Source organism: Oryctolagus cuniculus, chromosome 9 (assembly GCF_964237555.1).
Source record: "Oryctolagus cuniculus chromosome 9, mOryCun1.1, whole genome shotgun sequence".
Classification (NCBI taxonomy): Eukaryota; Metazoa; Chordata; class Mammalia; order Lagomorpha; family Leporidae; genus Oryctolagus; species Oryctolagus cuniculus.
This window is the reverse complement of record NC_091440.1, coordinates 102471930-102488235: the sequence shown is the minus strand read 5'-3', so window position 1 is coordinate 102488235 and position 16306 is coordinate 102471930. Positions and strand designations below refer to the sequence as shown.

General features: G+C 52.7%; 1 protein-coding gene across 2 annotated transcripts; it reads right to left on the bottom strand.

The window, feature by feature from the left end:
* Positions 1-5680: 5680 nt before the first annotated feature.
* C1R (complement C1r) lies at positions 5681-13983 on the bottom strand. Of its 2 annotated transcripts, XM_002712749.5 has the most exons (11): positions 13802-13983; positions 12914-13142; positions 12543-12735; positions 12117-12263; positions 11831-12027; positions 11411-11558; positions 11179-11300; positions 9488-9566; positions 8991-9146; positions 7464-7538; positions 5681-6758 (listed from the first exon to the last, which is right to left on the bottom strand). In XM_002712749.5, coding segments are annotated over exons 1-11 (2118 nt in total). In that variant the 5' UTR covers positions 13804-13983; the 3' UTR covers positions 5681-5988. The 2 variants fall into 2 exon arrangements, with proteins under 2 accessions (XP_002712795.2, XP_008257992.2); XM_008259770.4 differs by lacking the exon at positions 13802-13983 and having other exon boundaries at positions 12914-13494.
* Positions 13984-16306: the final 2323 nt, after the last annotated feature.

Below are 16306 nucleotides of genomic sequence, written 5' to 3'. Positions count from 1 at the left end.
GGTCAAAAGAATATAATTGGGGCTGGCACTGTGGCACAGTGGGTTAATGCCCAGGCCTGAAGTGCTGGCATCCTATATGGGCACCGGTTCGAGACCTGGCTGCTCCACTTCCGATCCAGCTCTCTGCTATGGCCTGGGAAAGCAGTAGAAGATGGCCCAAGTCTTTGGGTCCCTGCACCTGCGTGGGAGACCTGGAAGAAACTCCTGGCTTTGGATCGCTGCAGCTCCGGCCGTTGAGGCCAACTGGGGAGTGAACCATTGGATGGAGGACCTCTCTCTCTCTCTTGCCTCTCCTTTCTCTGTGTAACTCTGACTTTCAAATAAATAAATAAATAAATCTTTTTTTAAAAAAAGAGTATAAGTGGTACTTTCCCTCCCACTCCTGTCTTCCCCCCAGAGACCACCACTATTTCTATAGAAGCTTCTGGTGATATTTTATACACATACAATGATAAATACCCCCAATGTCATTTTTATACAAATGGTAGCATTTTGCACATACTGTTCTGCTTACTTTTCTGACTTACTGCTCAATCTTGCAGACTGAATAGCCACGTTGCATTCCATTATTTGGATATTTCATAATTTTCTATAATTCAGTAATATTCCATAATTCACCTGAAACTTTGGGACGAGATATCTTTCAGAGTCCAGGACTCGAACACTTTGCTAGTATGAATAATGCCACTGTTGCACTTGTTAGTTGTTGCGAGCCTCAAATTTTCCTCAAATGTAAGAAAATGTGGGATAAATTCCTGGATGTAGAATGGCTGGTGAAAGGCACGCGCATCTGTAATTCTGAATACCTGTTGCCCGTTTCCCCCCACAGCGTTTGCACCAATTTAGGTTCTAAAAAGCAGTGCAGGCTGGCACCGTGGCTCAATAGGCTAATCCTCCGCCTTGCGGCGCCGGCACAACGGGTTCTAGTCCCGGTTGGGGGGCCGGATTCTGTCCCGGTTGCTCCTCTTCCAGGCCAGCTCTCTGCTGTGGCCAGGGAGTGCAGTGGAGGATGGCCCAAGTGCTTAGGCCCTGCACCCCATGGGAGACCAGGAGAAGCACCTGGCTCCTGCCATCGGATCAGCGCGGTGCGCCCGCCGCAGCGCACCAGCCGCAGAGGCCATTGGAGGGTGAACCAATGGCAAAAGGAAGACGTTTCTCTCTGTCTCTCTCTCTCTCATTGTCCACTCTGCCTGTCAAAAAAAAAAAAAAAAAAAAAAAAAAAGGCAGTGCATGACAGTGACTGCTTCTTTCTGCATCTTTTTTTTTTTTTTTTTTTAAGATTTATTTATTTATTTGAAAGGCAGATAGGGCCAGTTCTGTGGCGTAGTGGGTAGAACCGCTGACTGCAGTGCCGACATCCTATGTGGGCGCGCTGGTTCAAGTCCTAGCTGCTCAATTTCCAATCCAGCTCTCTGCTATCCCTGGGAAAGCAGTGGAAGATGACCTAAGTCCTTGGGCCCCTGCATCTGCACGGGAAGACCCTGAGGAAGCTTCTGGCTTTGGATCGGCGCAGCTCCGGCCATTGTGGCCAACTGGGGAGTTGACCAGCAGATGGAAGACCTCTCTGCCTCTCCTCTCTCTTTCTGTGTAACTTCGACTTTCAAATAAATAAATATATAAATCTTTGGGGGGAAAGAAAAGAAAAGCAGAGATACAGAGAAGGGAGGAGAGGCAGAGAGAGACAGAGAAAGAGAGAGAGAGAGAGATCTTCCATCCACTGGTTCATTCCTCAAATGGCTGCAATGGCCAGGGCTGAGCCAGGCTGAAGCCAGGAGCCAGGAGCTTCTTCAGGGTCTCCCACGTGGGTGCAGGGGCCCAAGGACTTGGGCCATTTTCTACTGCTTTTCTCAAGTTATTAGCAGGGAGCTGGATTGGAAGTGGAGCAGCCAAGACTTGATATGGGATACTAGCAATGCAGGCGGAGGCTTAACCTTCCATGCCACAGCACTGGCCCCTCTCTGCATCTTCAATATAGAATATTTTCTTTGCCAGGGCTGGCACTGTGGCACAACGGGTTAACTCCTTGGCCTGAAGTGCCAGCATCCCATATGGGCGCCAGTTCAAGTCCTGGCTGCTCCACTTCTGAACCACTTCTCTGCTATGGCCTGGGAAAGCAGTGGAAGATGGCCCAAGTCCTTGGGCCCCTGTACCCGTGTGGGAGACCCGGGAGAAGCTCCTGGTTCTTGGCTTCAGATCGGTGCAGCTCTGGCCGTTGCGGCCAATTGGAGATAGTGAACCATCAGATGGAAGACCTCTCTCTTTCTGCCTCTCCTCTCTCTATGTAACTCTGACTTTCGAATAAATAAATAAATCTTTAAAACAAAAAAGAACATTTTCTTTGCCGATCTTATAGGCAAAAGGATGGCATTTTGTTTGAATACTTTCCTTATTGTAAGTGAAGTTAAGCCTCAAAATCTCAAAGTAATTTTTTTCTTTTTATTAACGGTATCCATTGGTTTTGTTCATCTTTGTCTATTCCGGGGCCTTTGCAGAACGAGACACAGGTGGCTCTAGGGGAGGAGAACAGGAACGGGTCACGGGGTCATCTGACTTCCCCATAGTCCCCTGAGAAACAAGGGTGAAGGAGGCAGACTCTTCATTTTGCCCAGGAACTTTAGAGACAATATAGGAAAATTTTTGGGTGTGTAGGGGGGTTGTTTTGTTTTTACCAGCTCTGTCTCCTCTGCTCCACACCACTTGTATCTCCAGTAGAATGCTGAAAATAATTCTGAAAATGTTTCGATGAGTAAGCATTAAAAACTTGTAAGAAACCTATACTCCTCAAGGGTGTCAGATGCCGTTTATGTGGGAGAGAAAGTTTTCTTCTGTCATTTCTGCCACTATCCTGAAACCCACACTCCTGAAAAGCAAAATGCTCTAAAATCTGAGAATGCTTTTGTAAGTTTGGCATCAAAACTCAAAAATCCAAATGCCAAAATCCAAATCTGATCTGAACTGATCGGTAGCTAGTTAGAGACTTTATCTCACTTGTTGTGAATATTTACATATCTTTCTAAAGAACTCCTCATCTGTTTTGTTACCAGGTGTTGTCCTTGACCGCAGTAGAGATATTGCATGAGCATGTGTATATAGATTTCTGGAATCTATAAATCTTGAATATTGAGAAGCAGTTGTCCCTGCAGGTGTCAGATAAGGGATTGTGAACTTGTGTTTGGATTTACAAATCCATCATTGCTTGGGAGTGTTTTAACTCTGCACTGGTCTCTTAGGCCTGTGCACATTTCATCTTGTAAAATTCAGTCAAGTCCAGAGGAGTCAGATCTGTAGCTACATTGTGACCACGCTCCAGTACTAATACTTACATTCTCTCAAAAAAGATTTATTTATGTATTTGAAAGTCGGAGTTATGGGGTGGTTAGGTAGCCAGACGAGAGAGAGCTTCCATCCACTGGTTCACTCCCCAAATGGCCCCAACAGCCAGGGCTAGGCCACACTGAGGCCAGGAGCCAGGTGCTTCTTCTGGATCTCCTTCACAGGTGGCAGGAGCCCAAGTAGCTGTGCCACCCTGCACTGCTTTTCCCAGGCACATTAGCAGGGAGCTGGATCAAGAGTGGAGCAGTCATCTGGCACCATGGCTCACTTGGCTAATCCTCCGCCTGCGGCACCAGCACCCCAGGTTCTAGTCCCGGTTGGGGCACCAGATTCTGTCCTGGTTGCCCCTCTTCCAGTCCAGCTCTCTGCTGTGGCCTGGGAAGGCAGTGGAGGATGGCCCAAGTGCTTGGGCCCTGCACCCCATTGGGAGACCAGGAGGAAGCACCTGGCTCCTAGCTTCAGATCGGCACAGTGTGCCGGCCGTAGTGACCATTTGAGGGGTGAACCAACGGAAAAGGAAGTTCTTTCTCTCTGTCTCTCTCTCTCACTGTCTAACTCTGCCTGTCAAAAAAAAAAAAAAAAAAAAAAAAAAAAAAAAAAAGAGTGGAGCAGTCAGGACATGAACTGTCGCCTGTTTGGGATGGCAGTGGCTTTACTCACTATGCCACAATGCTGACCCTGATGCTTACAATGCTTATTTCAAGTTTTTAATCTTCCCTGAAATAAATTTAGGACTATTTAAGGAATAAAAGTTATTTAAAAATATTGCTAGTGATTCAACTTGGAAAAAGTTCATACCACTCCTCTCTTAAGGAATATTTATTAAAATTTATTTATTTTTATATTATACAAAAGAGACACGAGGAGAGAGGGAGAGAGACAGGAATCTTCGATCTTTTGGTTCACTCCTCAAATGCCCACAGCAGCCAGGACTGTGCCAGGCTGGAGCCAGGAGCCTCAAACTCAATCTGGGTCTTCCAATGTGTGTGGCAGGGACCCAAGCACTCAAGCCATCACCTGCATCCCAGAAGGTGCATGATTGAGAAGCTGGATTGTAAGCCGAGTAGCTGGGAGGAGAACCAGGCACTCTGATACGGGATTTGTGTATCCTGAGCGGTGACTTAACTGCCACATCAAATGCCTGCTCCATCAGGGATATTTAGAGATTGTGCCATGAGCCACTTAAAAAGCTGTTATCTGTTTTTTTTTTTTTTAAAGAATATTTATTTATTTGAATGGCAGAGAGATGAGAGAGAGGGAGAGACAGAGAGATAGACAGAGAGAGAGAGAGAGAGAGAGAAAGAGAGAGAGATTGCCCATCCTCTAGTTCATTCCCGAAATGGCCACAACAGCTAGGGCTGACAGGCCAATGCGAGAGTCTAGAACTTCATTTAGGTTTCCTACATGGGTGGCACGGCCCCCATGATCTGATGTAGGTGAGAAAATCCTAATAATTTTCTTTGTAATGGACAATCAAAACAAAACATGGAAATATGTGGTTATCTATAGCCCTAACTCTAAAGGTGTACGTAAACTCAACTGTTCTCATTGCCTTTTTAAGTAAATTTTTTTAAAGATTTATTTTATTTATTTGAAAGACAGAGTTACAGATGAGGTAGAGACATAGAGAGAGGTCCTCCATCCGCTGGTTTACTCCCCAGATGGCCGTAACGGCTGGAGCTGGAGCCAGGAGCCAGGAGCCAGGAGCCAGGAGCCAGGAGCCAGGAGCCAGGAGCCTTCTCCGGGCCTCCCATGCAGGTGCAGAGGCCGAAGGACCTGGACCATCCTCCACTGCTATCCCAGGCCACAGCAGAGAGCTGGATCAGAAGTGGAGCATCCGGGACTAGAACCGGCGCCCATATGGGATGTTGGTGCTCCAGGCCAGGACTTTAACCCACTGCAGCACAGCGCCGGCCTCTAAGTAAATTTTTAAAATACGATCATACTACATACTTTTTTTTTTTTTTTGACAGAGTGGACAGTGAGAGAGAAAGACAGAGAGAAAGGTCTTCCTTTGCCGTTGGTTCACCCTCCAATGGCCGCCAAGGCCGGCGCGCTGCGGCGGGTGCACCGAGCTGATCCGATGGCAGGAGCCAGGTACTTCTCCTGGTCTCCCATGGGGTGCACAGCCCAAGTACTTGGGCCATCCTCCACTGCACTCCCTGGCCACAGCAGAGAGCTGGCCTGGAAGACGGGCAACCGGGACAGAATCCGGCACCCTGACCGGGACTAGAACCCGGTGTGCTGGCGCCGCAAGGCGGAGGATTAGCCTAGTGAGCTACGGTGCCGGCCTTATGCTACATACTTTCTTATTGATTAAACACCACTTTTGATTCATTCTACATTCTGGAATTTCTCACAAAATTTTATTTGGAAAGGGTTTTATTCAGTTACACAACATTGCAAATATGGAAGAGGAAAGTGATAATTCAGAGGTTGATAGCTGCATCCCCTGCAAGCCTTGGAGGAAAGAAAGGCTGCCGAGTTAGTTCAGGTGAAGAACACAGGTGTGACTACAGGGAAGAGATGCATTGCACTCGGTGCCTTTATGCATCAGTGATTTTAATATGGCAACTTAGTGGTTATCAATGGCTGGTCACATCGCCTTCTCTTGTACACACTGCTCTCTGGGTTCTGACCGGGGGAATCCTGGGCTCAGTCCTTCTGCTCCATCTCTTTCTTGATCCAGTCCACGTAGTTGAGCAATTTGGTGTAGAAGCCGTACCCCCTGCTGCACCCAATGCCCCAGGATACGATGCCCGTGGCCACCCAACGATCACTGTGCGGGTCCCTCACCGCAAAGACACCGCCACTGTCCCCCTGACAGGCATCCTGCTTTAGTATGGGGTCCCCAGCACAGAACATGTTTTGAGAAAACACGTCGGGCCTATTTTTCTCCCGGAGCCAGCGCTCACAGGCCTCCCGCTTGGCCACGGGCAGGCGGACAAACCTGAGGTCATCGGCAATCCTCTCCTCCATGATCCCAAAACCACTGACATAGCCCATGAGCCCCTTGTCATAGAAGGTCTCGTTGTCGGGGAGGCAGATGGGGAGGAGGTTGGGGCCCAGGGTGACACTGTTTTCCAGCTCCAGCAGGGCAATGTCCCCATCAAAATTGTGGGCCTCGTCCTGGCGGTAGTCTGGGTGGATGATGACCCTACGCACGGGGTGGTTGGTCAGCTTCATGATCTCTTCCACGTTCGTGTGGCCCAGGAATACATTCTGGGAGACGTTGTTCTGGGCGTTGTGACCCTTGGGGTTGAGGGTGTGGGCCGCCGTGAGGATCCAGCGGTCGCCCAGCAGAGCGCCCCCGCCCCGCCCGTGGATGGAGGTGAGCGCCTGCCACGGGAAGTTGCCCAGCTTGGCCTTCTGCCCTCCGATGATGCGCTGCTTCTGTTCCACAGGGTGCACCGGCTTCCCACACACTGGCGAGGAGAGGCGGGGACAAGGACAGGTCAGCGCCAGGGCCTGTCCCCTCTGCCCTCGGGGGGGTCAGTCCCTTCCTGTGTGGCCCTCCTGCTGGCTCTCAGGCCTGCCCCCGCACCCCCTTCTCTGGCTATCAGCTTCCTCTCCTTGTTCTGCTTGATTTCCATCTTATTTTTTTTTTTTTTTGACAGGCAGAGTGGACAGTGAGAGAGAGAGTCAGAGAGAAAGGTCTTCCTTTTGCCGTTGGTTCACCCTCCAATGGCCGCCACGGCTGGCGCACCGCGCTGATCCGATGGCAGGAGCCAGGTGCTTCTCCTGGTCTCCCATGGGGTGCCCAAGCACTTGGACCATTCTCCACTGCACTCCCGGGCCACAGCAGAGAGCTGGCCTGGAAGAGGGGCAACCGGGACAGAATCCGGCGCCCCGAGTGGGACTAGAACCCGGTGTGCCGGCGCCGCAAGGCGGAGGATTAGCCTAGTGAGCCGCACGCCGGCCCTTGATTTCCTTCTTATTCCCCGATTCTCTGTCTGCGCACTGAGCGCGCTGGCTGGCGTGACAGGACCGGTCCCATTTTCTGTCCCTCGCTCTCCCCTCCTGGGAAGGAAGGGCCGCCCCACTCTCCTCACTCAGCTGTTGCCCTCATCACACTGCAGCCTCTCCCCTTGCTTCGTCTGCTTTCCCCGTACCCGAGGGCTTCCACTGACCTGGCAGACACCGAGGGATCTTCTCTCCCTCCTGCTCATTCTTCCAAATGCCCTGGGCTGTGCAGGTGTACATCCCTGAGGAGAGAGGGGCTGTCAGCCATTGGGAGGGGGCGGAAAAGAGCCAGGTTGCAGAGGCCAGTGAGCCCTGAGTCAGGGTAGAAGCTTCAGCTGCACAAGGAAAGGCTAGCAAAAGTGTCAGGAGGCGCGCTCTCTCTCTCTCTCTACATATATATCTATATCTATATCTATATACACATATAGATAATAAATACATAAAATATAATAAATATAAATATATGCATATGCTTGTTTTAATGCTGTTAAAAATTTTAGATTGATTTTTATTTGAAAGGCAGAGAGATAGACAGATAGAAAGAGGTCGGTCTTCCACCTGCTGGTTCACTCCCCAGTGTTCACAACAGCTGGGGCAGGCTGGGCTGAAGCCAGGAGTTAGGAACTCAGTCTAAGTCTCCCACAGGGGTGGCAGGGACCCAATCACTTGAGCCATAATTTGCTGCATTAGCAGGAGGTTGGGTAGGAGGCAGACTAGCTGGGACTTGAACCAGGAACTCTGACTGGGATGTGGGCATCTTAGGCAGCGGCTTAACCACTGTGCCAAATGCCTGCCTTGGTTTCTTTTATTTAAAAAAATTAAAGATATCCATAGTTGGATTTTGAGAGTCCTTTAGTAAAGTTAAATGCAATAATAAACCACAACATATCAGTCTGATTAGGGAGAATGGCAGGAAAGTCTCACTGACATAGGGGTAGTGATGGTGATGGTGATGGTAATGACGGTATTGATATTGGTAATGGTAGCAATGGTGTTGGTGGTGATGTTAGTGATGGTGGTATTGCTGTCAGTACTTGTGGTGATAGTGGTGTTAGAACTGGTGGTGATGATGGTGATGGTGGTGATGGTGGTATTGGTGTCAGTACTTGTGGAGATAGTGGTGTTGGAACTGGTGGTGATGATGGTGATGGTGGTGATGGTGGTATTGGTGTCAGTACTTGTGGAGATAGTGGTGTTGGAACTGGTGGTGATGATGGTGATTGTGGTGTTGGTGATGTTAGTGATGGTGGTATTGGTGTCAGTACTTGTGGAGATAGTGGTGTTGGAACTGGTGGTGATGATGGTGATGGTGGTGATGGTGGTATTGGTAGTGGTATAGGTGGTGATGGCAGTGTTGATGGTGATGCTTGTAGATGGTGTTGACTAGGATGGTATAACTGCTGGTGGTAGAGGGGTTATGGTGGTGATGGTAGTTGTAGTGATGGCAATGGTGATGGTGGGAATAGTGATGAAAGAGTGTTGTTAATGAGATTCAAGTCTTGTCTTTGCATCAGCTCAGATGCCTACTTCTTCAAACCTACTCGATTCCACTTGGCACTATAATTTGGGTCTCTGAAGCCAGAGCTCTGGGCAGATACCTTACTATATCTTCCCTAGGATTCTATTGGAAGAAATCTCACAGGGTGTCCCAGGAAGATGGAAGGGACAAGACTGCCATTTTTGTCAGTTCCTACCTCGTGTGGACTCGCTGACGCCAGCTCTGGTGTGCATCTTGTAATATGGCTCATGGCAGTGGTACTGGATCCCGGCTTGGTAGGTGTTCACTCCCTTGGTGGTGGTGTAATGGAAGTCCCCGTTGGGCAGGCTTCGGGGCTGCCCGCAGTCTTTGACTTAGAGGGAACACAAGGCCGTGTGAGAGCTGAGAAAGACTGCACTGGAACTTCAGTGGCAGGGTGGGAGGAGAGCGAGTTGTCTGCCCACAGAACAGGCTGAGCACCGTAGAGAAATGTGGTCAATGGAGATGGCACTTGCAGGGGATGTCAATCCTGCTAAGCTGAGGGCTCAGTAGGTCATGACATGGGCCACAGGCTTCAAATGACAAGTCCAGGGAAGGGTCTCTTGCGAGAGCTTAGTCTGGAGCCCCCTCTTCCCTTCTCAGCTCAGGTCCCCCAGGCTGGTGGGGAGGGGGTGAGGTCCCCAGGGGCAAGCACACCCCCGAGTTGTGACTTACTCTTGCACCTGGGCATGGCGCGATGCCACGTGCCGTCATCCTGGCAGACAGCCGTGAAGGAGGGCAGCGCCTTGTTCCCCTGTTTGAACAGAGGTCAGAGGTGCCATGGGTACCTTGAGCACCCGCAGCTCCACTGCCTGTCCTGCCCCGTGCAGGAGAGCTGGGGGTACAAGGCTGTCATCCAAGCTCTCGGGCCTCGGCTCCCCATGGGTGCGGCTCCTTCTTCCTTTTCCTAGCTAGTCCAGAGTTACAGACGGAAGCACTGAGTTGCATGGTTACAGGGCAGAAGGTCAGGGCACGTCTGGTTGTTAGATCCAACACTCTTCTCTCTAGATCCTGCCAAACCCCCCCAGTTTGCAATTTAAACCCCTTCCCATGCCAGGTTGCTTTCTGTATTGAAACATTCTCTCTCTCTCTCTCTCCCTCTCCCTCTCCCTCTCTTTCTCTCTTTCTCTCTTTCTCTCTCTCTCTGGAGGGCCCTGCCAGTCTAGACCTGCATCTCTCTCTCTCTCTCTCTCTCTCTCTCTGTCTCCCAGACTGCAGTGTTCTTCAAAGGCACATGCCCACACTGCCCCATGAGACATGGATGGGCCGGAAGTGTGGGCGTAGTTGAGTAGACAACAGGGCCAAGACCAGAAGAAGGCACCTCTGAAATGAGAAGTTCCTGGACAACACGAATGAGTTTAAGCCCAAAAGTCCCGCTGGAGAACTAGCCCAGGAAGACTGCACGAGAATGTGTTTGAGAGCCAGGATCTCTGAGGGAAGTGGAAACTACATGAGAAACCACCAACTGGCTTTCAATTCTAGGGTGTGAAAGAGAAAGCAAAGGCAAGGGTGGAGATGGCGTAAGGAAGGGAGTGCCGTTGCCGGAGCAGAGGTGTTGGTCTCCAGTCTTCAGAACCCAGGACCCCGACCCCTCCCAACCCTCCTGATGCAATTGGGAGCACCTTGGAGTGAGGCTGCAAAGGAAGCCAAGTAGCTTCAGATGGAAGGTCCACGAAGCTGTGTGTCTCCCTTTCCTGAACTTCCACCTCTAGCACACAGCCTGACAGTGGAGTGCATTTGCTACCACTTAAGGACATGCCACGGGTCTCCCCTAATTCTGCTGAGGTCTTCCCAGTGGATCTATTGAACAAAGATGGGGTGTCCAGTCCTGGGTCTCTGAGGCCAGGGGTAACTCCAATCGTATGCTTTCTAAAACAATCTTTTAGTCTGTCAGCATTTGTGAGATTGGCCAACAGATAAATCCACATTCCCTCCTGAATCTGCAGAACTGAGGCCGGGAGGGTGGGCCCAGGGTGAGACCACCAGTGTGCACGACAGGGCCCTGGAGCAGGTGGCAGGAGATCTGGTTTCTGGTCCCTGCTGTACAAAAGTCACTGTATGATGCTGAGTAAGTCACTGCCATCTCCACTCTGCCTTTTCAGTTTCTAATTCTACAGTGAGTAACTGGACTTCAACTTGAACTTGGCTGCACATCAGAATCACCTTGGACAGGTTTAAATAACCTTGAGGCCCAGGCTGCACTCTAGACTCAAAGTCTCCACTGAGGCATCCAGACACCAGGGATTTCAAAGCTCAAACCTCTGTGATTCCAGCCGGGGGTGAGCCTAGAGCCACTGGGGGCCTACCCGTCCGAGCTCCTCCTGGGCTGCTGCGCTGGCTCTGACCCCTGAGCCCCGGGCTCTTACCTCCACGAGCTGGTAGCCTTCCTTGCAGCTGACAATGAAGTAGTCACGGAACTGGTACTGAGGCTGCAGGTCCTGGATGATGGTGAACTCATCGAGCGTCTTGGGCTGGGGGCACTTGATGACTGTAAGGGAGGTCAGAGGGCACGCTCACTTCAGAACCACGTGTCCTTTCTCTTCTGACTTCCCACCTTCTCCCGGCTGGCCACACAGGGAGGCCCACGGGCACGCTTACTCTCGGTGGTGTAGTGCAGCTTCCAGCCCCGGCTGTCCCCCGACTCGTCCGTGAAAAACAGCAGATCCACAGCGTTGCTCCTGGTGTCGAGGTCGGGGGGCTTCTGTGTCCCACAGAACTCGCCCAGGTTCTTCCCGCTGGCGTAGATCTGGCGGAGGAGGAGGGAGCGTGATTGCTCCAGCTCGGGCACTTGGACATGGGGCTACGTGGGTATTGATTGGCCTGGCGGCCAGGGTGGACTCCTGTCTTAGGTAGGTTTTCAGCTGAAAGTTACAAGGGATCCCAGGACCCACGTCCAGTTGTTCGGGGACTAGCCAAGTCCTCGTGTGATGCTGGCCATTCCTGTCCCAGTTGGCCCAGAGGATGCAGGAGGAAGGAGAGAGGGAGGAAGGGGATGGGTCTTTGTAGGGGTGGTCATACCTGTAGCTGGTCATAGGGACAGTGCACTTGCTGGTGGTCATCAATTTCGAAAGGTTCCAGGAACTTGAGGTGCAGGGTGAGGCCCCGCTCCACCCGGATGCTGTAGTTGCAGCGCAGATCCGGGGGGTAGGGCTGGGGGTACTCCAGGCTGGAGATGAAGCCCGACGGCTCCGTGAACAGCCTGTTGCTGCACTCAGCTGCGAGAGCAGAGCCGGACGCGGTCACAGGGGCTGCCTGGCGGAGCCCACAAGCCCCTGCCTCCTGCTCACCTCCCACCCTGACCCACCCCGGCAGGAATGCTTGTCCTTCTGCAGCTCGTAGCCTGGGAGGCAGGAGCAGAAGTAGCCGCCGATGTAGTTGTGGCACAGGTGCTGGCACTGGGGCTGGGGGTTGTCCTCAGAGAAGTCCCGCTGGGATGCGCATTCGTCAAGGTCTGGAAGGGAGGGTTGCATTCCTGCTAGGAGACTTCTGCAGAGGCTCAGAGAGGTTGCCCGTCCCAGACCCCTGGCCACCTGCACCCCTCCCCAACCCGAGCCTCAAAACTGGGGCTCTCCAGTAACTGCCCAAAGGGGGCAGAGCCCAGGGGGACAGGACTCTTCTGGAGAAAGTCCTCTGGAGGTAAGAAACAAGGAAAACCAGGCTTTGAGCCCTGGCAGATTCTGGATTTGTTTTGTGGCTGAGGCCAGGAAAAGGGCCCTTGGGAGCCACCCACCCACAGCCTGGTAGTAGGCCAGGAAGCCCTTATAGAACATGATGGTGCCGTTCTCTTCGTTGGAGAAGTCCGTGTGGAAGGTCAGCAGCATCTTGTTCCCTTGGGAGACAAATTCCTTCTTTCCTGGGGGGTTGCCCCGTGGGGAATCCAGCTGTCCGCAGAACCTCCCCAGGTTCTTCTTATCAGCGGAGATCTGGGGGAGGAAAGGGGGGGTAGGAGCCACGTCCCCTGCGGCAGGTCTGCGAAGGTTCCCCTGCCTGGCCCCGGTGTGAAGTATGCCCCACCACAGCTCCCCCTGCCCCACCACAGCTCCCTCTGGCCACCGCCTGCTGGCCTCGGCAGGGGGCGGCCAGCTTCCCCAGTGGCCCTACCTTGACATAGTCATAGAAACAGCCTTCGGAGGGCTCCACATCAAACTGCCAGAAGACCAGCTTCACCCTGTGCCCCGGGGGAACCGAGATCACCGTGGTTGCCTCGAAGTTGTTGGGGTAAGGCTTGGGGTACAGAGGGGAGGTCACCTCCCCAAAGAGCTTCGGGGGGATGTGGATGGAGCCTCCCACCAGGCAGAACAGGGCTGGCAGCAGGAGGTAGAGGCTCCACCTGCCAAAAAGAAAGAGGGTGTCCATGGCCTCAGGGGGCAATGGCCGGCTGCATGAGGGCAGGGTCCCCGCTGCTCATCCCAGGGCTCCCGGAGACATTCCAGGCAGGGGTGTGGGGTGGGGGAGCCAGCCTCTGCAGCCTCTTGCTGCTGTCCCTTCCCCCTGGGCAGTGTCCAGTCCAGAGGTCATCTCACTCCCCTCACACTCCCTCCCCAACCTCCTCCCGCGCCTCCCTTTCCCGAAACAGGGCTGGCCTGGGACCAGGGAAGTGAGGGTGAGGGTTCCCAGCCCTTGCGCTCTGAGCAGGCTCCCCAAGCTCTGCAAAGGCCTCTGGGAGAAACCGCACTTGGAACCTGGGGAAACACCGAGGGTCCTCCTGGACGCAGGGGATGCCCGGCCCTCAGGGCTCCCTGCCATGGGGCTGCACATTGGCCCCTCTGTGCAGCTCCCAGGAGGGATGGGGGTATGTGGCTGGGCAGACACGTGTGCGCACTCAGGGACAGAGCAGGTATATAGTGGGGGGTATGTGTCCGGCCCCCTGGGAGCAAGGAGGGGCCTGGGGGCAGGGGTGGGGGTCCCTCAAGGTTCCTCCAAGGCTGCCCCCCGGGGTTCTGCACTGGCTTCCCCTCCCTGGGTGCCCGTCAGTGTGACTGTACTTACATTTCTCGGGGCTGGGTTTGGGATCCTGGGTTCTCCCGCAAGCGCCTCCCTGCCCCGTATGTTGAGGGAGAGTGTGGGGCACGCAGAGGAGGCAAGGGGGAGGGAATTGCAGCGGAGGTGGAGGGGGGACCATTCCCGGAGGAGTGTTGGGGAATGTACAATTTGCATAAACAAAAAAAATCTGAGTTTCCACTTGAGTTTAGTTTTGGTTTTGAAATCCCTGTTGGTGGTGCCACCTGCTGGTCTCCATGGGGAGAGGTTCGGGGACCAGGTCTGAAGTATGAGGGGACAGGGAGCCTCCGGTTGGAGGTTCCCACTCCTCAACTTCTTTCTTTTATTTTTTAAAAAAAATTTAAAAATTGTTTTATTTGTGAGAGAGAGAGAGGGAGAGAGAGAGAGCGAGAGCGAGCGAGCGAGAGAGCAAAACCATTTGCTGGTTTACTCCCCAAATTCTCAGGAGCTGGAAACTCAATCCAGGTCTTCCAAGTGGGTGGCAAGGGTGTGCATTAGCAGACCCAGGCACTCCAGTGTGGGTTGCAGAAATTCCAAGAGGTGGCTTCACTGTGCCCGCTTTCTCAGTCTGATCAGAATCGCCTTTGTCCAGAGGCTTTCTTCGGGTCTGCTCCCTGTGTTCAAGGTTCCTACTCAAAGAGTACTGGGGAGTTATGGGGTACAGGAACCTCTGTTTCCTAGCCTGCACTTCTCTGACACTGTTCTTTTTTGGTTTTTGAAAAATTTTATTTATTTATTTGAGAGGTAGAATTAGAGACAGAGAGAGGGAGAGACAGAGAGAGAGAGAGAAAGAGAGAGAGAGAGAGGGCTCTTCCACATGCTGGCTCACTCTCCAAATGGCCGCAATGGCTGGAGCTGAGCCAGGAGCTTCTCCCAGGTCTCCCAGGTGGGTGCAGGGACCCAGGCACTTGGGCCATCTTCCACTGCTTTCCCAGGCCGTAAGCAAAGAGCTGCATTGGAAGAAGGGCAGCTGGGACACGAACTGGCTCCCATATGAGATGCCGGTGCCACAGGCGGAGGCTGAGTCTACTACACCACAGCGCCGGCCCCTCTGATGCTGTTCTCATCCTTATTCACCCAGTGGCCCTGAGCCAGGAAGCGCCAGGGTTTCGGTGCCCAGGATGAGGTGATAAGAGCCATGAAATGGAGAAGGCAGGGGTACAGTGGAGGGCGGGGTGCACAGAGGAGAGTGGAATTTGGTTGCACAGGATCCTGGCTTGCGTTATGCATGAGTGACACTTAGACGTAGTGGAGGAATTGTCACATCAGGGCAACCCCAAGATAGCCCTAGGTTTTGAAGTGGTCTCTCCCCACCTCCACAAGTCAGGCTGGCCAAGGAGCTTGGTTCTTAGAGAAGCCAGGCCCTGAAAGGGGGGTAGAAATGGCCTCTTTACCTCAGCCTGTGTTTTGAGGCCCTGAAGGCTATGCAAAGGGTGTGGCTAGGGAGCAAGAATGAGTCAGGCTTTTCCCAGAAGGCATGGGTCTCCTGTCCGCTAGGCCGTGGTGCCCTGCTTTCAGAATTTCCTCATTTTAGCAGCTTTTCCTTGTCAATTGTCCACAGCTCTAAGTGCCCGGAAGTAATTTGTCCAGTGGGAGGCTCTGGCTTGTTCCCTTAGCGGGTCAATCCCTCCCTCCCTCCATCCATCTGTCCACTCCCCCAACCCCAGTCACTGGCTACCCATGTACTGTGCCAGGCACTCTCCCGAGCAATGGATGGCAAAGACTCACAAAGATGGGCAGCTCCCCAGTAGCCTGTGGCCAAGTTAGAGAGCATGCACGTGGAAGACGTGTGATCACGTGTTTCCCCAGTGGGTTCATGCGTCAGAGCTGAGGAACGAATCTGATGGCAGGGCTGATCCTTGACTGGATCACAATGTGAGCCCTGGGCTTTCAGGTCAAGAGAGACATAAGGCAGGGGAGAAGGAGCCTGTGCTGTGGCGTAATGGATAAAGCTGCCACCTACAGTGCCACCATCCCATATGGGTGCCGGTTTGAGTCCCGGCTGCTCCACTTCAGATCCAGCTCTCTGCTATGGCCTGGGGAAGCAGTGGAAGGTGGCCCAAGTGCTTGGGCCCATGCATCCACGTGGGAGACCTGGAAGAAGCTCCTGGTTCCTGGCTTTGGATAGGCCCAGTTCTGGCCATTGTGGCCATTTGGGGAGTGAAACAGCAGATGGGAGACCTCTCTCACTTTCTCTCTCTGCACCTCTCTGTAACTCTGCATTTCAAATAAATAAATAAATCTTAAAAAAAAAAATCTTCCCTAGAAAATTGCACTTTAGGATTCTAATCTCTGTCTCTCTGTCTCTCTGTCTCTCTCTCTGTGTTGTATGTTCATAACAGGGGCAGAAGGAACAGGTAAGAAGGAAGTGGTCCAGGCCGACGCCATAGCTCACTAGGCTAATCCTCTGGCTGTGGTGCCAGTACCCCGGGTTCTAGTCTCGGTTGGGGTGTCGGATTCTGTCCTGGTTGCTCCTCTTCCAGTCCAGCTCTC